General features: G+C 50.4%; 1 protein-coding gene and 1 pseudogene across 1 annotated transcript in view; one reads left to right on the top strand and one right to left on the bottom strand.

Moving 5' to 3' along the window:
- Nucleotides 1-2,768: 2,768 nt before the first annotated feature.
- LOC140849704 (uncharacterized) overlaps nucleotides 2,769-21,945 on the top strand; it is a 34,738-nt gene continuing 15,561 nt past the window's right edge. The window contains 13 exon segments of the mRNA XM_073238048.1: nucleotides 2,769-2,890; nucleotides 3,623-3,869; nucleotides 3,950-4,159; nucleotides 4,205-4,375; nucleotides 5,496-5,543; nucleotides 7,051-7,188; nucleotides 8,573-8,617; nucleotides 8,620-8,685; nucleotides 9,907-10,134; nucleotides 10,879-10,949; nucleotides 11,719-11,928; nucleotides 12,753-12,945; nucleotides 14,183-14,314. Coding sequence (XP_073094149.1) covers nucleotides 2,769-2,890; nucleotides 3,623-3,869; nucleotides 3,950-4,159; nucleotides 4,205-4,375; nucleotides 5,496-5,543; nucleotides 7,051-7,188; nucleotides 8,573-8,617; nucleotides 8,620-8,685; nucleotides 9,907-10,134; nucleotides 10,879-10,949; nucleotides 11,719-11,928; nucleotides 12,753-12,945; nucleotides 14,183-14,314 — 1,881 coding nt within the window.
- Nucleotides 18,552-21,708, bottom strand: LOC140849477 (pantothenate kinase 3 pseudogene; annotated as a pseudogene).

Here is a 21,945-nt window from a genome sequence, read left to right as displayed (position 1 = left end):
GGGATTATGCTCCTCAGCTTCAAGCTCTACTACAAAGCCACAGTAATCAAGACAATTTGGTACTGGCACAAGAATAGACCCATATATCAGTGAAAAAGACTAGAGAGCCCAGATATAAATCCAAGTATATATTGTCAATTAATATATGATAAAGGAGCCATGGACATACAATGGGCAAATAGCAGCTTCTTCAACAACTGGTGTTGGCAAAACTGGACAGTTGCATGCAGTTGAATGAAACTGGATTATTGCCTATCCCCATACACAAAAGTAAACTCAAAATGGATCAAAGACCTGAATGTAAGTCATGAAAGCATAAAACTGCTAGAAAATAAAATAGGCAAAAATATTCTGAATATAAACATGAGCAACTTTTTACTGAATGCATCTCCTCGAGCAAGGGAAACAAAAGAAAAAATGAACACATGGGAGTACATCAAACTTAAAAGCTTCTGTGCAGCAAAGGACACCATCAACAGAACAAAAAGGCATCCTATAGTATAGAATATATTCGTAAATGACATATCAGAGAAGGGGTTATGATCCAAAATATATAAAGAGCTCACATGCTTTAATACCCAAGAAGCAAATAACCTGATTAACAAATGGGCAGAGGATATGAACAGACCACTTTTCAAAGAGGAAATTCAGATGGTGAACAAGCCCATGAAAAGATGCTCCACATCACTAATCATCAGGGAAATGCAAGTAAAACCCACAATGAGATATCACCTCACGCCAGTAAGGATGGCCAGTATGAAAAGACTAAGAACAACAAATGTTGGTGAGTATGTGGAGAAAGGGGAACCCTCCTACACTGCTGATGGGAATGTAAGCTATTTCAACCATTGTGGAAAGCAATATGGAGGTTCCTCAAAGAATAGAAATAGCATTTGACCTGGGAATTCACTCCTAGGAATTTACCCAAAGAATATAATTCTCAGATTCCAAAAGACATATGCACCCCTATGTTTATTTCAGCACTATTTGCAATAGCTAGAATACAGAAACAACCTAAGTGTCCATCAGGAGATGCATGGATAAAGAAGAGGTGGTACATATACACAATGGAATACTACTCAGCCATAAGAAACAGATTCTACAATTGGCAGCAACATGGGAGGAGCTGAAGGATATTATGTTCAGTGAAATAAGCCAGGTGGAGAAAGTACCAAATGATTTCCCTCCTTTGTGGAGAATAACACGAAGCAAAACTGAAGGAACAAAACAACACAGACTCTCAGACTCCCAAGAAGGGACTAGCAGTCACCAAAGGGAGGGGTGTGGGAGGGTGGGAGAAGAGGATTCAGGGGTATTATGATGGGCACACATGGTGTGGGGGGGATCAGGGGGAAGACAGTTTAGTACAAAGAAGGCAAATAGTGACTCTGGCATCTTACTACGCTGATGGGCAGTGACTGCAATGGGGTGTGGCAGGGACACGATAACCGGGGTGAATGTAGTAACCACATTGTTTTTTCATGTGAAACCTTCATTAAGAGTGTCTATATCAATAATACCTTAATAAAATAGAATTAAAAAAAAAACCAAAAAACAAAGTCAAGTCCTCGGTCTGGGGAGGGTCAGCGTATCTTACCGGCAGCAAGGCCTCCAAGGGGATCGGAGGAAAGGAGTGGGGACTGAGGGGCGAATGGGGTAGCAACGGGCCGCGGGAGCCGGCGGGGCGGGGCGGGCGGGTGGGCGGCTCCTGGCCTCCGGGGCGGGGCCGAGCTGCGGGGGGCGTAGCTTGCTGAGAAAATTTCCCATGCGGAGGGATCACCGAGATCTGGCAGGCGAGCGGGGCCCAAGGCTCTCTGCCACACGAACTCCCTTCGCTAGCGCGCCGGGGCCAGAGGCGAGGCGAGCTTTGTGCGTTGGCCGCGCGCGTTCCGAAGTTGCCGGGAGACGGCGCGCGAAGGCCGTCTGGGGGCTCGCGGCTCAGTGCCCACCCCTCCTGCGGGAGTCAGCGCATGGGACAAAAATCACACCCACTCTTATGCTGCCTTGAGCACCTTGACCATGTTTTTATGAACGTTAACGTCTCTCCCCATTGTTTCCTCTTTTGCGCCCCTTCCAGGAGGGAAGTAGAGGGTTAGGGACGTGATTAGTCTTCACTGCCACATGGTACTTGTTGGGGGGAGGGGTCTTCACTGGCCAGCTCCTGGTCCCACTGGCTGGGAATGTCCTGTGAGACCCTCCCCTTCCTCCCTCCCCATCCATTGCCTTGATGGGCTTCGTCATGGCCAGAAATCGGGGACCTCTTGGGCACATTCTGCCCCAAATGTGGGCAGGCATGGGGACAGCGTGTCCACGCCTGCCTTCTCCCCAGGCTGGGAAGTCAGGGACCGCAGACCCAGGTCTCTCTAGCCCAGGGGCTCTTAAATATGGTGGTAGGAGGGGCCAGCCTGAAGCACATGGGGTTCTGTGTCAGCCCTAGGGTCAGGCTGTTAAGATACGGTGGGTCAGGGCATGGGTCATAGGCCAGGGAAGCTCTGCTTGGGGGTGAGGTCCTGCTAAGCCAGGGCCTGGTTCTGAGTCCAGGCTCTGGGCCCAGCTGACCTCTTCATGTGCCAGGGCAGGCCCCCTGTGCAGGCACGTACATCCAAACAGCTGGCCAGCCCTGCCCAGCACATAGCCCAGCTGTAGTTGTCTCGGCAAAGCAGCCAAACAGCCTGCCAGCAGTGTTTGGGAAAAACCAGCACAAGCAGCATGTGGCTGGGAGGTGGGGTGCAGTCAGTTTCTGTAGGTCATCCTTAGCCCACGAGTGAATGGTGTATGCGCTGGTAACTGGGTCCCTTTGCGCGCACTGGCCATTGCTGGGTGACAGGGTGTGTCATGCAGTAGACACGCGTGCGCATGAAGGCTGCTTGCAGAAACTGACCGAGTGGCGGTAAGCAGGTGTTAGTCCTCCACACGGGCATGTTGGGCTAGGGTTCAACCTGATTATAAAAACAAAAACAGGTTTACTGAAGTCTAAAGATCACTTTCAGAAACAAAATTTTTTAAGCTGGTAAAAGATTTAAAAGTTTTGAATACATTGCTTCCAAATTGATGGCCAGCTACAAGTTCAGGATGGAGTTTTAGAGGATGAAGCTTCTCATCTCAGGGTTTTCCATCAGAAGGTGGGTCTGGGAGCGCGAATTTTGTTCTGCTTTAGGCATTAAACCCTTCCTTGGCCATGTCCTCCGGACGGCCCCTGTGATTCAACCCCAACTGTCTGGGGACCTTCCAAGAGCAGGACAATGCAAAATTCCCTGTCATCTCTGCTCTTTAAAAAGAGAATGAACGTCGAGAAAGCCGTAACTGCTGCTTTGTCCAAGCCACCTTGGGCAGCAGGGACAGTTGACTCCTTGAATCACTGGGTATAAGCCAGGGAAGTCTTCCTGGAGGCTGTGGCAGGCAGGGCCACAGACAGCCACCACTCAGGTGAAGGTGGGCGCCCTTCCCTTCCTGTGGCCCACCCCCACTGAGGCTGGGGCCCTTGAGTGGGGAGGCCCCGCCTTGCCTCTGTGGAGTCCTCAGACAGCCCATTGACCCCAGCCTTCCTCTCTCCCTGGTGGCTGAGCACAGTGGCCGAGAAGTCGGTGTGCCGCGGCTGGAGGAGGAGCTGACCCTGCGTCAGCGGCGAGATCGAGGAGCTGCAGCAGTGTTTACTGCACTCGGGCGGGCCGCCCGCCGCCCGCCGCCCACCCGGAGGCTGCCAAGACTCTGCAGCCACGGGAGCGGCTTCTGTTGGCCAGCAAGGAGCACCAGAGGGAGAGCAGAGAGCAGTGCTGCGGGACAAGTACGAGAGGGCCCTGAGGGCCTACCAGGCGGAGGTGGAAAAGCTCCGGGTGGCCAACGAGAAGTACACGCAGGAGTGGCGGAAAGTCCATCAGGCCACCAGCGAGAAATGGGGCTCATGGACAACTGGAAGTCCTAGCTGAACTCACTGCCCTTGGACCACCAGAAGTCCCTGGAGGACCTCAAGGCCACCCTGAACTCAGGCCCTGGGGCCCAGCAGAAGGAGAACGGAGAGCTGAAGTTAGGGATGGAGGGCATCAAGATGGAGCACCAGCTGGAGCCGGGCAACCTGCGGGCCAAGCGCAGCATCGAGACGGCCATGCACATGAAGGAGAAGGAGGGCCTGCGGCAGAAGCCGCAGGAGGCCCAGGATGAGGTGGCTGGGCTACAGTAGCACAGGTGGGCCCAGCTGGAGGTGCAGGCTGCCCAGCCCCGGCTGGAGCTGCAAGAGGCCCAGGACGGGTGCCGTGATGCCGAGCTGCGGGTGCACGAGCTGGAGAAGCTGGCTGTGGAGTACCGGGGGCAGTCACAGGCCATCGAGTCTTTCAAGGAGCAGATCTCCGTGGCCAAGAGGAAGGTGCTGGATGACCAGGTGCTGCATGGGCAGAAGTCCAGAGCAAGCAGGAGGCTGCGAAGCTGCAGGAGAAGCTTCTGGTTGATGAAAACAGACTCCAGGCTCTCAAGTCCCTGTGCTTTCCCAGCACACCAATGTAGGCAGCCACCCCTGCTACTAGGGGGGACCCATGGGCTGCGTGTGAGGTTCCAGCTGTGGAGGGCCTGGGTGTTTACTAGCCACTTTGTCCCAGCCTGGGGAGGCATTCTCCTTGTCCCCAGGTGCATGCCCGGGGAAGATCCTTGTCCCTCCATCAGTCAGAAGGGCAGCTGGGCCTGGTGACTGGGGCGCCAAGGTGGTCTGATCGGACGTGGCTGGGACCCCACAGGCCAGGCAACAGAGAAGAACCCCTCGGCACTGAGAACGGGTTTCTCCGACTCCCCGCATCCCCGATTCACCCAGATGTCTTCCTGTGGAGGGCAAGCCCTGTGCATTCCCAGAGGGCCCATCTCCAGCACAAGCATCTGGAGGTGGCCCCCTTTCTGTCAGTCCTAATGAGACTGAGCAACAGTCCAGCAGCCACTTCCTGAGAGTGTGGGCATCCCCAGAGTGGGCTCTGGAAGGCTAGAGGTGGATGGCCAGAGAGGCTGCTCCCACTAGTACCAGTTTTGCCCCAAATTCGGAAGTCCCTTGGTAGTGTAGGCTATGTGGACTCCAGCATGACCAGGAAAGACCTTCGCGTGGCTCCTGCCAGGCCGCACACTGTCCCGTCTCCCCCGAACTCCCACGAAGTTGCTATTGGCTCCATAGATGAGCAAACCAAGTCTCTGAGATGAGTAACTTTCCCAGGTTTCTTGCTCATCAATGACAAAGGGCATATCCAGCCTACTGCCGAGGGGCCCACAGGGCGTCCAGGATGACTGTGATCAGATCTTGCCTGAAGGGACACCCAGCAGCATAATCGTGGCTTTCATTCAAGCCCTGGGGCTTGTTGAGCCTGTGGTTCTCCTTGTTCATTTAAACCAGAACTTGGCATCTGAGCAGTAAGTGTTCAGGAGTTCCAAGGGCTGGGTACCTTTCTTGTGAAAGGAGCTCTGCCTGCGTCATACCTCGAGGTCCCCCTGCAGGGGCCTTCTCGCCCGCTCCTCCCTGTTCTTAGCAATTGCTCTGCCGGGACCCTGGGCAGAGGGAAGAGGAAGAGTCCCAGGTGAGCTTGTGCGCACGTGGCCTGACTGGCTGCCCAGGGCAGGGGTTTAGGCCTGGACCCCTGGTCTCCCTGGACCCCCCTAGTCAGGGAGGTTTTGGACGGCTGTGGTTCCACAGGACAGCACCCCATTCAGTCAGAGACCTTGGGCTGAAGATTGGGTGGTGTCCTCAAGGATCCCATCTCTTGACTTCCATACATATGGGGCCTCCACCCAGATCCACATGCGTCCCAAATTCAGAATTTTAAGTCCAGGGACAGCTAGATTTTGGTCTCATGCAGAAAGTGTGGAAATTTTAAAGAAATGTTTTAGTGTGTGTCTCATTTTGGGTGCTTAATCACAGCTAGCTGAGACTAAAATGGGGCTTGGGATGTATGAGCAGAAGCATGAGGGGCAGGCTGGTGGAGGTGACTGCCTGTTCAGTGCTGTGCTGCCGTGACTGGATTCTGCAGTGTTCGATTCTGGGAAACTGCATGCTCAGCGGACAGCCAGCTCGGATGGTGCCCCCTACCTGCCACATCCTGGAGGGAGGTCTCTGGGTGGAAGCCGCTAGAGGTGGGGGGCTCTAACAGCCCCCGCTACAGGCCTGAGGCCAGCTCTGAGCAGTCCGCTGGAGCTGTGTTCCCAGGAAGCCCAGCCTGGCTTCTTCCTCTGTGGTGCTGCGCAAGGCCTTTTCTGCATCTCAGTCTTCTCCGTAGAACACGGAGTTGAGTAGTTTAGAGGAGACTGCTGGTAAAAGAACAGTGTCCTGTCTGGCACACAGTAGGTGCACACTATAACACATGGGAGCTAGTCCCCTGCCCTACCCCTCCCCCTCAACCCAAGTGGACCTCTCACGTCTGCAGCGACCCTTTCCAGCAGCGCTGGACCTCACGGCCTGACAGGACCTTTCTCAAATGCCTGGCTCCTGGCTCCTGGCTCAGGGCCTGGCACCTTGCTTCTCTGCAGCTCTTGGCTCAGGGAACCACCCCATCTGCTGGGCTGCTTGGGCATTCTGGCCAGTGTGGGGATGCGGGCCCATGGTTCCAGGTGCCCCCTTCAGGGGACAGTATTCTGTCTTCTGGGACTCAATAGATTGAGAATTGGCAGGACCCTTGGGGTCACCCAGCCATCCTCCCCACATGCCTGACACATGCATTTGTCGAATTCTCCCAGCAGCTGGCAGCCCTGGGAGCCGGACGTCATCACCTCTGCCGTAGGCCCGGAGGCTGGAGTGGGCACAGGGACGGGCTTGCTGAGATCCTTATGGTCATACCTGCCCGGCCTTGCTTGAGCAGGGGAGAGGCCCTGGGGAAGGCTCTGTGACTGAGCCTTGATCTCCACAACTGAGCATGGGGACATCCCTGCTGTAGGGGTACGGCGGGTGGCAGACATGTAGTGTGGTGGGTGTGTTGGAAGTGCTGGTGCCGTGGACTCCTGGCCCTGCTGCCATGAGCACCCTACAGCCTCACGTGCCAGCTGCATCCCTGAGGACCCACTTGTGGCCTCTGCCTGTTTCCTCCCCGGCAGAATATCCGTGTGTGGGACTTGGAGGACCACATATGCCACCAGCCCTTCTGTGAAAGGTTGTTTGCCCCGGGAAGCTGCCCTGCAACCAATGCCCACTTCCACCCGAACGACAACACCCTGGTCTTCAGCACCTTTTCAGTGAGTGCTGTGCAGCAGGGGCGTGGCTACACATAGAGGGTGGCCACTGTGGCCAGGGTCTGTGTCCCCCAGGACACCCAAGGTATGGTCATGTCCTGTCCCTCCCGAGACGGTGCTTTATTTACGCCATGAGGACGAAGCTGAGAGTGTGGCTTTCCCATGAGGATCCCATCTCTTGGGATTTCCTGGAAGACTGTTTCTAGGCCCCCAGCCTGTCACCCTCTCAGATGCTGCTCTTTTCCTGATCTGTGTATCCTCCAGACTCTCCTCCTGGAAGCCCGCCCTGATCCCCATGCTGGGTCAGGAGCCTCCCCACTAAGCTCCCTTGGTCCCATGCCTTCCCCTCAGTATTGGCCCTCATAGGTGTCCTGTCCGTCTCTTGGGACTTGCCTGCTAAATCATGACTTCCCTCCAGGAAGGCAGGGCCCACACCTGAGCAGTCCCTCTGGAGAGGACTTGGAGAGAACTGATGTGAAGACTGTCTGTGAGCTGTGACTTAGCTGGTGCCCATGTGCCCTGTGTCCTGCCCCTGCCCCCGGAGGACAAGATATATGGGAGAAGCACAAGGGGCTGACTGTCCAGGGTGGTGTGGGGGCCTAACGACAAGATGGGGATTTAGGAGAGGCCTGGACAATGGGCAGCCAGTGAATGGGAGCTTCTAGAAAGGCTGATGAGGTGTCATTTGTGGTTGGGAGGAAGGGGTAGCTAAACAGAGGCCTATACTCCCTGTTGGCCAGCCACCCTGGCACACATGCCAGCCTTGTGCCCTTGACTGGCTCTCCCCAGATAGTGAGTTTCATGGGTTCCTCCATCTCTGCTGAGTGCCAGAGTGGCTGCAAGCATTTGTTGAATTAAGTAGACTTTTGAAGCTCATTTCAGGTCATCACATTATCAAATCCCTGCTCTTTGTCAGGAGCAGAAAATACATTAATTAGACACTGTCCCATCCCTTAAGGAATCTACAGAGTAGAAGGAGAACAGAGAATTTCAGTACAAAATGCCATGTATTGTCATGAAGATGTGTTAGGTGGCTCGTGGAGCACAGAGACATTGATCCGTAGACAGGCCCAGGGCAGAGGGTAGTCAGGGAAGGCTTCCCAGAGGAGGGACATCAGATCGAGGCTTTAAACTCCTCTGAAGTCATGAGGGAACTTGGTCTTGGACTTTGGGGGTTATGAGAACACTAGGGTTTGGGAGTCCTGATCTCAGGGAGTAGAGGCCATGGAGTAGGGGTGAGAGGCATGCTGGGGAGCTGAGGGGCTGGCTGACTCAGGTGCGTGCACAGTCTGGATGTCTTAATGTCTGAAAAGTCTCTCCCTGGGCACAGTCACTGAGGGCAGAGCCCTCTGACTGCCCAGCTGTCTGCCCCTCTCCTCGCTTACAGATTGGAATCCCAAAAGGGTACTTGGAGACCCAGGGGCGTGGGAATGGATGGGAGAAGACCACACTTACAGCTCACCCCTGTGCGCCATCCTCTACAACATGAATTTGAAGCAGGTGAGTGGGCCACGCTCGTCTCTGGGGCAGGCGTTCCTGGTGACACAGGCAGGACCCAGACCTCCCGATGTGTCTGAATCAGCAGCCAAGGGGCAGTCAGTGCCCGTGGTGGGGTGGGGCGAACTCTCACGGCCGGCAGCTCAGTGGAGGCTTGGCCGGTGGTGAGGTGGGAGGTCCGCCACTCGGCCAGTGGATCTCCTGCCTCCTCTGACCTGCAGCCTGGCCACCGCCTCAGGTCGGTTCCCACAGGCAGCATCTCTACATGAGTGGGAGATGGTATGCTAGGTGTGGGCTGCTTTGCTAGGTTCCCAGGGGGTTCTGATCCTGGGCACCACTTTCTAGGGGAGCTGTTCTTGGACTTTGTCCACTGTGGGACGAAAGAGGCCCAGGCTGTGGGTAGCTCACTGATCCCGAGAAGAGATCTCTGCATTGAGCAGGGCAACTGGGCACGTGGTGTGGGGACATGATTTCTGAAGTGTGGGGACAGAGAGGGTTCTTGGGACCGCTGCCTCCTTCCCCTGGGATGCCTTTCCTGGCCTGGGATCTGGGCAGGGCAGGCTGCATCTGCTGCAGCTTCGGCCACCCAAGACCAGAGCTCCCGTCTCTGCACTCCCCTCTCTTCTGGGCTCCTGGCACCACTGGACTACACACTTTAGGTCTCCCGCACGCCTTCAGCTGGTTTTAGCACCCCCCTACCTCTCAGGCTTTTTCAGATGTTTTCAGGAGGAGCGGTGGTCAGAAAGAGAACTCACCTACCACTACTGTAGCAAGGGCTGTAATGGCAGCAAAATGTTGTGTTGTATGAGATGACCATCCTTACTCTCAACATGTCCCTACTTCAGGGAAAGTTAGCCTATTTCCTGTAGGTTTCCCTGCCTTTCATCCCACCACCCCATGATTAATGCTTCAGTAAATGTCTTTTCTGAATTAGAGATGACTTTCTCTGCATAGATTCTGATACATTCTATTTCCAAGTTAAAGGGGATTTCTCCTATCTTGTTCCTTCCATAAGAGCTGTGCCTGTTGGTACTGCCCTGTGCACAGAGCAGAGGAAGGCCAGTTTACAAGAGTGTCTTATCTGGCATCAGGAGAGCCCTGAATGCCTGTCTTCTCAATGTATGGAGGGGTGTTGAGCTAGTCCCAGCCATGACAGGCAGAAGCCACCTGTGGGAGTGGGGACACTCTCCTCTCCAGGATCCCCAGTTGTGTGCTTCCCCACAGGTGGTAAGCGGCTGCCTGAATGGCATGGTGAATGTGTGGGAGACTGCGACAGGCAGGAGTAGGATGGAGTTTTCTGTGACTCGTGACCAGCACGTGGAGCTGACCGCGATGTCCTTGGATGAGTCAGAGCGGGACCTGCTCACGTGTTTGCGTGATGGCACCGTAAAGATGTGGAACTACAGCACTGGTGAATGCCTGCTCACCTTCCCCATCCCAGACCAGCTGGAGGTCAGTGTGATTCAGGGGGCCTCTTAAGAAGCAAAGCACAGCTCCCATGACCCTGGGATACACTATGTTTTATGCTGCCCTTAACAGCTGTGCACAGGCACTGCCAGGCTTCATAGCTCCCTGAGCCTCTGTGTCCTTGTGCATGAAGTAAAGGTAGGTAACAGTGCCTGTCCCTAATAAGTGTCCTACGAATGGTAACTACCCTGCTTTTCTAGTTTGTTAGCATTTCCTATCCCATGTATGAGAACTTTGGTTGGCATTTCTAGCAGTGGGGTCAGGTGATTCAGAGCCACCCTGTTCACCCCTATTGGGAATTGCCTGACAGGGTTATAGGTACAGTCTGTGGGAATGGCATAAGCCAAAGCCAGTCCACAGAGCAGTCCCACTTTGGGACTTGAGCATTCCTATCCCTATGACAGTCCTTTAACCAACTCAGATGGAGCACTTGGCCAAGAAGCTAGGGATCTGAGTTACTGGTTCAGACCTATCACTCAGTTGTTTGACCCTAACCAAGTCACTTGTCTGTTTCCCACTTTTTGCCCTATAAAACAGACATGGATATCTACGTTTTCTACCTCCTCCAAGTTCATCTAATGAGTTAATGGGATGTGAAGGCACTCTAGGGAATTCTCACCCTCCTGGGGAGTTTTGACTTCTTGCTTAGTACAGTTAGGAAGGCATTCGGGGTCCAGAACCATTTTCTCTGAGGTGCCTTGGACTTTGGCTTTCTTTCATTTTCAACAGATTAGTGGGATTATTCATATGAACAAAGTATTCTGCGTGACTGGGTGGAGTAGGAGAATCACGTACTTCATGTGAGTAGCAAGGGTGCATGCAGGTAATAAGGGCGACTGACTGTTCCCTCTCTCATTTAGACAGCTTCCGCCATTCCAGCTTTGCTTGTGGTTGGAACACTAGGCAGGAAATAAGTGGTGGGCAGCGTCCAATGCTTCATCTGCCCATCCATCCATTCATCCTCACCCCTTGAGGTCAATATATTCTAGAGTTTGTGCAAGGTGCTGCAGATGGGTATAAACAAGAGTGAAGTCTCCATCCTCCTGGAGTCTCTAAGGGGAGGCAGACACTAATCAAATAACAGCATTCATAATGAGTGCTGTGCAAAACAAGTACAGGTCTCTGAATTAGTCTCAGGAGTGATCAGAAAAGGCTCATCTGAAGAGGTCAGGGGTGAGGTGGGACCTGAAGAGTGGGCAGGAGGAGTCTCAGTGAAGCAGTGAGCACCTGGGGTAAGAGGAGCATTCCAGGCAGAGGGAACAGCCTGGGCCAGGCCCCTTCCTCGTCGAAGGGCCTTTCTAGGGCCATGGCTTTCCCTGCTCTAACCTTCAATCCTTACTCAGGTCACTGAATGGGGCGAATGTGTCGGGTTTGTTTTTGTCCAACTCCCAGGACAGGGCCTTGTAGCAAGCACTTAGTAGGTGAGGTCAGAGGAACAGAGCTTCAGTCCCTCTCTGACACCGGAGGGTGTCTTCTGAGTCAGCTCCTGGGATCCCAAAGGCCTTGAGTTTCCCCCAGTGGACCGTGAAGGCTGAGCTCTTGCCCCCCTGCCTCTGGCCATGCGTGCAGGATCCACAAGACCAGGCCTGTGCTCCTGTCCCACCACTGGCAGACCTTCCACAGGGAGGACGTCCTGAGCATGGCCACGTACCAGAGCCAGTGTCTCGGGACCTCCTCTTGCAGTGGGGACATCCTCTTCTGGAACATCAACATGTTCAAGCCCATCTTCGGTTTCTATGCCTCTGTGAGCGCCTTGCCCCAGTCACCCAAGGAGGTCTGGTCAGCAGGGACACACTCTCCTTTCGCCTCTCTCAGCTGTGGGTGAATCTCGTAGGGCCTAGGCAGTAGGGAGCACCCCAGGAAGTAGAGAGGATGGTGGCCACTTGTTCTGGAGGAGGGTGGGAGCTAGGTAGGTAGGTGGTGGTTTCTATAATCATCCTCATTTGGTAGATGAGCAAACCAAGGCACAGAGAGGTTAAGCATCTTGTCTAAGGTCACACAGCTAGGAAGTGATAAATCCAAACCAGGGCAATCTGACTCTGGTGGAGCCAGCCGTGTTCCCTCTAGTAGATTACTCTTTCCTTGAAGCTGGCTCCCAACTAACCCATCACCATTGCACATTACCTCTCCAGGCTCACTGGGCTCACGGTAGGGACTTAGGAAACCCATACAGTCTCTGAATTAACCATATCTTTCCAGATTAAAACTGGAAGGGGACTCTGAAGTCACTTCATCTAGTAGTTTCCCAAACATTTTGGGGAGAGATGCTTGCAGGCTATTTCAGGAGCTGTTCCCAGTGCAGCACAGTTTTTAAAAACTGCTTTTATACTTTGGAGCTTTCCTTAAGATGAAAAACAACCTCAAAAATATTTGGAAACTACTGTCCATTTTACAGGTGGGGAAGCTGAGTCCCTGAGGGGAGCAGGCTCATGCCTAGTTGTACTTAGTGCATCAATGACTGGCCAGGGGTCAAGGTAATATAAGCTCCTTGTCCAAGGCTTGATGCTTTTAAGGGCACTTGGTTTCTGGGCATTAAGGCCTGGTACCCAGAGGGTCCTCTGGTATTGGCATTGGGCATTAATTTTCCCTCTGGGACATTGTAGTGCTCCAGGGGCCACTCTCTTCCTGACACAGGTGCAAGAAGTAGACGAATGTCTGGTTGAGAGTTCCAGGCCCAGCAAGCCCTGTGTGGGGCACAAGAGATGGGCATACAAAACCCCCATGCAGCTCCAGGGCCCCAGTGCCAAGACTGCGGCAAACGTCAGCCTGAGGCGGAACCTGATGTCAGCCCCCCCAGTGATGTGATGCCCTAGAGACAAGGAGCCAGACGACCCCAGAGACAAAGAGCCAGATGGGCCTGTGCCCCTGTGGGTGGGAGCAAGAGCCGAGCCAGGTGGCCACCTTCACTGTCCAGCTCCCTGAGTCCACCTGTTGTGTGTTTCTTTTCCTATTCAGACACTTTCCAGAGCACATTTAGATCTATCAGCTCACCTGTCTTGAGCACTGAGGGCTGGGCCGGGCACCTCCTGATTAGCCCACCTTGTCTAGCCTGCTTCAACCTGGGCAGGGTCCCTTCCAGAGCATTGGCAATACCAGATACCAGTTTCTGGAAGCTTGGGGGCAGGGCCTGGAGAGAAGACAACCCAGAGAACTACAGCTAGAGGTTAGATCCTTTTTCAGCATGCTCCAGCTCATGGCAGAGGTGAGCCACCAGGCCTGCCTACCTCCTCCAAAAAGCATCACCAGCCTGGAGACCAGGTGCCCAGGGCCTGATGCCCAGAGGCAAGCAAACCACTTCCCGCCCATCTGAGCCCTTGTCTGTGCCCCAGGACTAACCTTTCCAGGTTTGACTGATGGTCCCATTTTGGGAGGAGTAGAGAGAAAGAACAGGGGAGCTATCCTTCCCCTATTCACAGGGTGGTTTGAACCTAAGCAGGTAATACAGCAATCTCTTGTGTGGGGCTTGGGGAGCCTTTCAGATTGTCTCAGGAATTGAAGTCTGATTCCCATTCCTGGGAGCTGAGGCCTGAAAGAGAAACCCCACCTTCCCCAAACACACAATTCTTGTCATGCAGATGGCAGTCTAGACCGTGGTATACATGACCTACGAGGACGCAATTCTGCTGTGGGATATACACGCTGTCCATTACTGTAAGACACTGATACCATCTTTGAAATATCAGGGTTGCAGCCTGCATTCAAGTCTTCTAGAGCAATGGGTGCGCATCCCTTTATTCTCACCTTTGGCAAGGCAAGGGTGTCTCTTCTAGAACAACGAAGGGGGGCTTCCCCAAAGGCAAACTCAAACCTCTGCCCTGAGAGCAGAAGCTGCTGGTAACTTAACGTGGAGACTACTCAGCATCAGTGTGTCACGCCCAGCACCGTTAGCCCCGCTGTGCCTTCACAGGGTGGTGCACTGTCTACCGAGTGGGGCTGTGGTGGCCGCCCTTTCAGCATCTGCCTCTGGTCTCTGATCCTCCGTAGGGTGGGAGAAGCCCTCATGATGACCTGGGAGGCCCGTTTTGCTTTCTAGAAACCTCTCAGCACTGGCAGCCCCAAGATGTTGCCAAATCCCCATGGCAGGCAGACAGTTATCCAAGAGAATGAAAGGAGCAAAGGGGAATTCCAGAAGATGTTGCTGCAATCCCACCCATCAGTGGAGAAGGTTGGCTCTGCCCAGGCAGGGTGTGGGGTGTGAGCTGGGGGCAAGCTGTTGGAAAGGGGCTGGGACCCGCTGTGCCGGGGAGCCTGGAGGGTCCAGCCTGGTTCTCCCTAGGGCATGGAAAGGCATGGTGGAGTTGATGGAACCACTCAGGATTCCAACTTCAGGGCTGCTGTGCCTGGGGGAAGCTCCCGGGTGTGGGGGGCCTGTCTAGGGTGATGAGCAGGAAGAGAGGTCATAGGGTGAGCGAGTACAATGGAGAACAAGAAAACTAGGAAGAGTAGGGAGAATGGCAAGGGAAGGGGAGAGGGTACTGCTGTTTAAATAGGGTGGTCAGGGTGGGCTTTACAGAGGAAGTGGCATTTGCACAGTGCGTGAAGCCTGCAGCTATCTGGAGGGACAGTGACCCAGGCACAGGGACCCTTCCTGGTTGGTGGGCTGGACCTGGGAGGCAGGACCATTTCCAGAGTCCACTGTTAAAAATGCCCTCTGTGCCCTGCTGGGGTGTTTGGTATGACACCTGTGCGGGGATCGGTCACCTGTGCTCTCCCTTCCTCCTGTATCTTTCTGCTTCTGACCATGGACTCCCCTTACTGTGCTGTCACTGCTGGATGAGGTGACTCCTAAGGCCCCTTGCAGCTTTCATCTGCAAAGATATAGACTTTCAGAGATTATGTGGATTTCCTAAGTCCCTACCATGAGACCAGTGAAAAAACAAAGTATAGGTGTGTTAGGGCGTGGAAGAACTCTCCCCTTAGTCCCTTCTAGGGACCAGGGACTGGAGAACGTGGGGGTGGTACCCCACAGAGCAGGGTTGGTTTAGCCTCTGTCCTTTAACTTTTCAGACCACTGACGTAAAATTGTAGCTATGTCCTGCCATTTGCTTTTTGAAAAAATTTAACTGCATATCATGATGCTTTCATATCAGTAATTTAGACTTGGCTTAATATTTGTTATCTTATTTTTTCAAATAATTGCATAATACCCAATATTTTAAATGTGCTGTAATCTACTAAGTCAGTATTCTATTGATAGACATACAGGTTAGTTCCAGTTCTTAACTTTCATGATGGCAATACATTGAACATCCTTGTACGTAAATTTCTGTGCACTTGTGTGAGTGTGTCAGAAGGATGGACTCCTAGAAGCAGAATTGCTCATGAGACCGCATCTCTTTCAGTCCGAGAATTGGACCAAGGTAGATGAATCAGAGCCCCACCTTTGACTGTGACGAGTCCTGTCAGGGCACAGATAGTTATTATTATTTTTTTATTGAATAGTTAATATACAATAGTATATTGGTCTCAAGTACACAACAGTGATTTGACAGTTATCTGCATTATTAGATGCTCACCCCAGCTAGTGCGGTTACTATCAGCATAGAAAGATGTTACAGGATTGTTGACTCTGTTCTCTAGGCTGTACTACCATGCCTGTGAGTAGTTTATATATGATTGAGATTTTGAGGGTACACACAGTTACTCGTTGAGCATTTGCCCCTTGCCAGGCACTGGAGAGGCACAGGTGAATGAGACGAAAGCCTGTGCCCTCCTGGAGCTGACCTTCTAGTCAGGGTGAGACAGATAATGAACCAGCCAGTAAAATAAGTGGGAGGTCATAGGGTGAGCGAGTACGATGGAGAACAAGAAAACTAGGAAGAGGTAGGGAGAATGGCATGGGAGGGGGAGAGGGTACTACTGTTTAAATAGGGTGGTCAGGGTGGGCTTTACAGAGGAAGTGGCATTTGCACAGAGCGTGAAGCCTGCAGCTATCTGGAGGGACAGTGACCCAGGCACAGGGACCTACAGGCACAAAGGCTCTCACAGGGAGCTTATTTGGGGTGTTCAAGAAATAGCCCTTCTCTCCTTCTCCCTCTAATTAAAAAGTGATATGTGTCCTTCATTCAAACTAAACAATTCCAGCCTCATAGGAATGAGTGAAGTGAAAGAATGGCTGCCTCCCTCCTAAATCTCCAGAGGCAATTGCTGTTAAGACGTGTTCTCCTAGGCTTTTTTCTGGGCATGTGCAAGCACAGACATGTATGAATGCATATATGTACCTGTCGATATTTTTTCACTAAGTAATATCGTATTATATATATTATTCAGCCACTTGCTCTTTTTCATCCAACACCTGATGGCATTTTTTTGCGGTGATGTTTATGGACCCACAGCTTTCCTTTCAGTAGTTGCATAGTGTTCTGGTGTTTGCTATGCATAGTCTATTAAATAAATTATATTATTCTGTGACCTAAAAATGAATTATTTTATTTATCTAGCCAGACTGCTGTTGCTGACGGGCGATTAGGTTTCTAGGTTTTGCCTTTGTAAGCAGTATTGCCATGAGCATCCTTGTACATAAATTCTGGATCTCTTGTCTGTTTCCCAGGTATAAAACTGTAGGAGTAGAAATGCATTCTTGGGAAGTTTTTGATGTGTTGTGTCATATTTCAGTCTAATAATAATATAAAGAACAGCTAATATTTATTGAGCTCTTCAGTTACATTATTTGTTATACATTCTATAATACATCTATTATTAATTATATCATTAAATCTGTTAAAAGTTTACATGAATTATTTTTATTTTGTCCCTAAAACAGTCCTGATAGGTATATACTATTATTATTCCCATTTTATAGATAAGACAACTGAGGCTCCACAAGGTGGAGTGATCTGCCCAGAATTCTCACTGCCAGAAAATGGCTGAGCCAGGACCTGCTTTCAGAGCTGTTTCTTTTTAAAGTCTGAGTCCTTATCTCTTTGTCACTGTCACTGTTGGGAATACCTTGGGCTTTTTATCTGACCAGATGTGTGTCATATGGATTTGTAACATGAAACTTGATTGAATTTTTGCCCGGCAAGTTATATGCAAAGGACTGAATGTCTGTTGGTGAGATTTCAGGCACTATGGTAGGGGGTGTGGTGTGTGTGTGTGTGTGAGTCACTGTGTAATGGTGGCCCACTCTGGCTTCTCAGTGTTCTGCCTCCCACCCTACTACTCCTCAAGTAGCAAAGTCCTTTTCCTCTGGGGAGCTGGACAGTGGACAGAGGGAAACTTCTCAGAATGGTGTCCTGAAGATCGTCCCCAGCTCTTGGGTCACCCTTGGTCCCAGGCTTTCCTTAGTGGATGAGGGGGTGAGGGTGGGCTGGGGAAAGGACATTTCAGGGGGTCTTACCTGTCAGGCCTCTCCTCCCACCATTTCTGTCTGGCCATGTCAGAAGAGCATGGGTAAGACAGAAAGGACGCTGGAAAGGAGGCAAGGACATGGATTCAGGCAAAGCTGTGTCCCTTACAGTGTGCAGGTGAAGCCCCAGTCCTCGGCTGCCTCCCTAGGGGTGAAGGACAAATCGGTGGAGAGTGGCAAATTGCTCTGAAAGCTATGAAGTCAAGCTCATGTGTAGGCTCAGCTTCTGAACGAGTCTCCAGGGAGACCGTTAGTCCCCTGTGGCTGAGAACCGTCTGGAACCACTGGGCTGAGTGAGACTGGGATGCCCAACTTTGTTCAGCAGTTCTTTCCAAAATGGGCAGGGGGATATGTTTGAGGTGTTGGGGGCTGGGTGCAGAGTGCAGAAGGAATAGCGTTGGTTAGCTGCCTCCTGGCCGTGTGGGTCCTGCTCTGTCCTGTGCAGGGCCCAGCATCCTGTTGGTGCCTCTCTTCACTGTGCCCACTCCTGACCCTGGCTACACAGCCCTGACCATGTGGTGCCATGGCCCCTGGCCTTCTCCAGGCCTGCCACAGTCCCTACCGCTCATTCACCTTCATCCTGCTCTGGCTGCCCCAGGCTGGATCGGGAAGGGTTGTGAAGAAAGCCTTGGCTTCCCCCAGTTCAGAAATGGCACATGCCATCTGGAGATCTTCATGGCACATGCATCACTTAGGGGAATCCTGTACAGCTGTGAGGAATCACATTTTAGGAGAAATGATCTGGAGAATGCTGATGACAAAAATTTTCAAATTTCCTTAAAAAATGACAACAACTACTATAAAGAAGTAAATGTGTATCTCTGCGATTTATTGTTATTTTCCTATATGCTGTACACACAGGTATGGTTTTGATTTCAACCCAAACTGGGAGCATTTGAGACCATAGCCCAGCTGTTTGCTTTTTTCTTGTTTTAACCTAGTAATGTACCAAAGACTTTTCCTCTCAGTACAGGTGAATCAGCTTCATTTTTCTTTTTTCTTTTCTTTTTTTTTACATTATAAAAAATGACTTTAATTAGAGAACAAACTCCAAGGCAAAAGGTTTTACAAATTTTGGAACTGTAATGCTGTTACTACCAGAACATACGAAACACTGATCCTTTTAAAATTCTGCAGTACTGTCTCAGACTCCCAGAATTTTGGAACAACTCTTAGATTTCCATAACATCTGTTAATAATAATAGATTTTGTTGCTATTCATAATAGAATTAAGTCTTTAGCTTTAATAGTTCAGACAGACCTAATTAAACACAAATGACTCATTTAAGCCTAAGGTAAATGTGGTATAGAAAGAGCACAGGGCTCTACCAATGCATGCAAACCATATTCTGTTGGAATAGCCCTGAACCTCGTTGAACAGACTTTCAAATAAGTAATAAAACCCCCAATTAAAAAATATTAAACATTTTGAACTGTATTGATTTACTCATAACATAAAGTGCAGTATCATCATTTATGTGCATTTTCGAAGATTCATTTTTAAATTCAGGTTATTATGTAACATACTATTTCAATTAAACTATGGCATTTGAAAAAAGTAATTTTAGGGAAAGATCACAACAAACATGCTTTTGGGGAGTATATGTTAGGAAAACGGTAATAATAATGTTGCCTTAACATCTCTAAAATCACATAAAAATGATCATCTTTGATTGCTATTTCAATAGTTTTGAAACAGGGTATGCTACTGTCTGCTTACTAGTAACCAAAACACACATACAACAGACTTGTAACAAATATTGAGATTCAATTATCTTCATGAGTTAAACATTTCTGAGACTTTAAGATTTGTATTTGAGCATACAGCATTGCAATGTTGGCTACATAAAATAAATAGAAAATCTTTAAGAGGGAGCTCAATAATCAGAGGCTATCTTGCATTTAAGAAATTAACACTGCTTATATACAGAAGAGAAAGCATTTCAATTAGAAATAATTCACGTTACCAGGTTCTCTTTTAATATGGCAACATTTAGCAGCTTACCATTTTGACATTTAAATATCAACAGGAATGGAGCTACTCTTTTATCCTTTGGTTCTCAGTGACAATAATCCAGTAATAATGCCTCTGGTTGTCAGTTCCTCTTGGATGACATTTATTAGCAGAGAGAAACCTGATGTTTTAGCTGAAATTTGGCAGCCCAAGAAGTGCACCAACTGCTCCAAAGTATCCCTTGTGCTCTAGAAACAATGCTTTCAGCTGACCTTTTGACCAGTAGTCCAGTGCATATGCCAAAAGTTTCATCGAGAGAATATAGACATGTAAAAAGTTCCCAACAAAGACAACTCTGTTTATTTTCTCATTAACAGGACACATTCGTGCCACAGAACCAATGTTATTGGTGATAGTAACTAAAGTAGCTCTTGCTAGATCTTCTTTACTAATAGATTCTTGCTTCTCCTTATAAATCATATTCCCAAAACTAGATGCTACAGCCCAACCTGGCAGACTGAATCTTTCATAATCTCCTCCATAAATATCACGGACCAGCTTGTCAGCATGGGTGCTGTCACCTTTGGATGCCATTTCAAGAGTCTCTTCAAAACTTTCACAGTCCGTCAATAAACTGCATAAACCCAGAAAGGTACCACCTCAAAGGCTTGTCCCAGTTACTCGTTTATAGTTGTCTTTTGAATGGACTGCTAAAATACTGACTCCCGAACCAATGTTCACTACCAGCAGCGGATAAGAATCATCCAGGTTAAAAGGCATCTTTTGGCATCGCTCAGGTTCTGAGGCATTAGCAAAATAATAGCACTCTGCTTGTCCATTGAAACTGACAGAATCTATATACAGCAAGCCCTTTACAAGGCAGTCAAGTTCGTCCAGTTTGTGCAGGTGGAGGTTTCCAATTGTGCGAAAATCTTTTTCAAACTTGTAAGCACTACCTCCTGTAGCACATAGCACCGTGTGTAATGTGGAGAAGTTTTTCTCTCTCCCCATTTGGATAAAAGTAGGCAGGTCCTGGGATGGAAATCTGATAAAGTGCAAGTTCCCTCCTCGGCCAAAGAGTGCTAAATCCTTCAGTTCAAGGTGTACATCCCGAATACCAGTGGATCCATATGCTACATTAGAAGTCAAATATTTCCGGATACTTTTTAAGCTCTCAACTTCCTCTTGTTCTTCCTCTGCTGTGATATCAATTGGTTCAAAATATGACAGCTTCACTAGAGTTCCCCCAATGTCCATGCCAAACCTGGGAAAGTCAATAGCAAGGTTACATGTGTGTGTCTAAAGCGCTAATTGTAACAACAGTGACAACTCCCGGGAACCCCCGGATTTCAAGGACACCAGCAGGAAGCAGGGCTTCTTGACATCCTTGATCTTCATAGCGTCGGCCTGAGGGGCGAAGGGCAGTTTCCAGTTCGGCCCACGGAGGGTAGCGGCGGTAACTCCGCAGGTGGCTGGGCGGCGCGGGGAGGCCCAGCCAGTTCCTCCCCTCAGGCCGGGCGGGGCGGGCCTAGGGCGGGGCGGCGGCGCCTGAAGCGAGGCCCGGCCCAAGGGGCGGCCCCTCCACCCCAGCTAGGGGCGGCCAGGACCCAGCGAGCTGGGGAAGGCCGCCGGCCTCGCCGCTCCGGGCCCCCCCGCAGCCGCTCCGAACAAAAGGCCCCGGTCCCCAGGCCGCCGCCGCCGTACTAGCTTCATTCTTTTCAATAGCTTCATACAGAAGGTCAATCTATGTGTTTTGGAGCCCATTTGGGAGGCAACCTTTATGAAAAATAACACAAAATTATGAATAAGAAATGAGATGCAAACATGAAAACTTACTTAGATTGAGAAAAGAATGACAACGAATTTCAAAACCTACAAAGCTGACGGTTGTAACAATCACTGCGTGTTGCTATTCCTCCCAGGACCTTGGAAGGGCCTTGAACTTGACCTTGGCCTTGAACTTCACAGGAAAATCTGCCTATGTATTTCTGCAGTGTATTCCTTTGGATTCACCGTAATTTATTTAATGAATGCCCAATTGATAGACATTTAAGTCGTTCCTAGTTTTTGGCTACTATAATCAGTGGTGCAGTTGGGACCCTTAGAGGTTTGTCTGCCCAGTAATGCAGGGTTTCTATTGTTGGGTCACCAAGTATGCACAGCGTACATTCTGGTTACCAAGCTGATTTGCTCTCCACGAAGACCATGGGGATCTACACACTCTCCAACAGTGTGTGCGTCTGCCTCTGTCCTCATACAAAACAGGTAATAAGCATTAGCCTTTTCTTAATTTCTGCCTGTCTGGTAGGTGGAAAATAGCATTGTTCTTTTACAGTTCTCTAGTTATTTGTGATACTGAGATTTTTGTATATTTGTTAGTCATTTCTGTTTTTTCAGTGCATTAAATTTCTAGTCATATCCTTTGTCCTTTTTTTAAAATTAATTTCTTGGAGTTCTTTATATGCTTTGGAAATGAATCCTTTGCCTGTTGTAT

The sequence above is a fragment of the Manis javanica genome, chromosome 5, assembly GCF_040802235.1.
Source record: "Manis javanica isolate MJ-LG chromosome 5, MJ_LKY, whole genome shotgun sequence".
Classification (NCBI taxonomy): domain Eukaryota; kingdom Metazoa; phylum Chordata; class Mammalia; order Pholidota; family Manidae; genus Manis; species Manis javanica.
The sequence above is the reverse complement of the archived record's forward strand: the minus strand, read 5'-3'. Positions and strand labels throughout refer to the sequence as shown.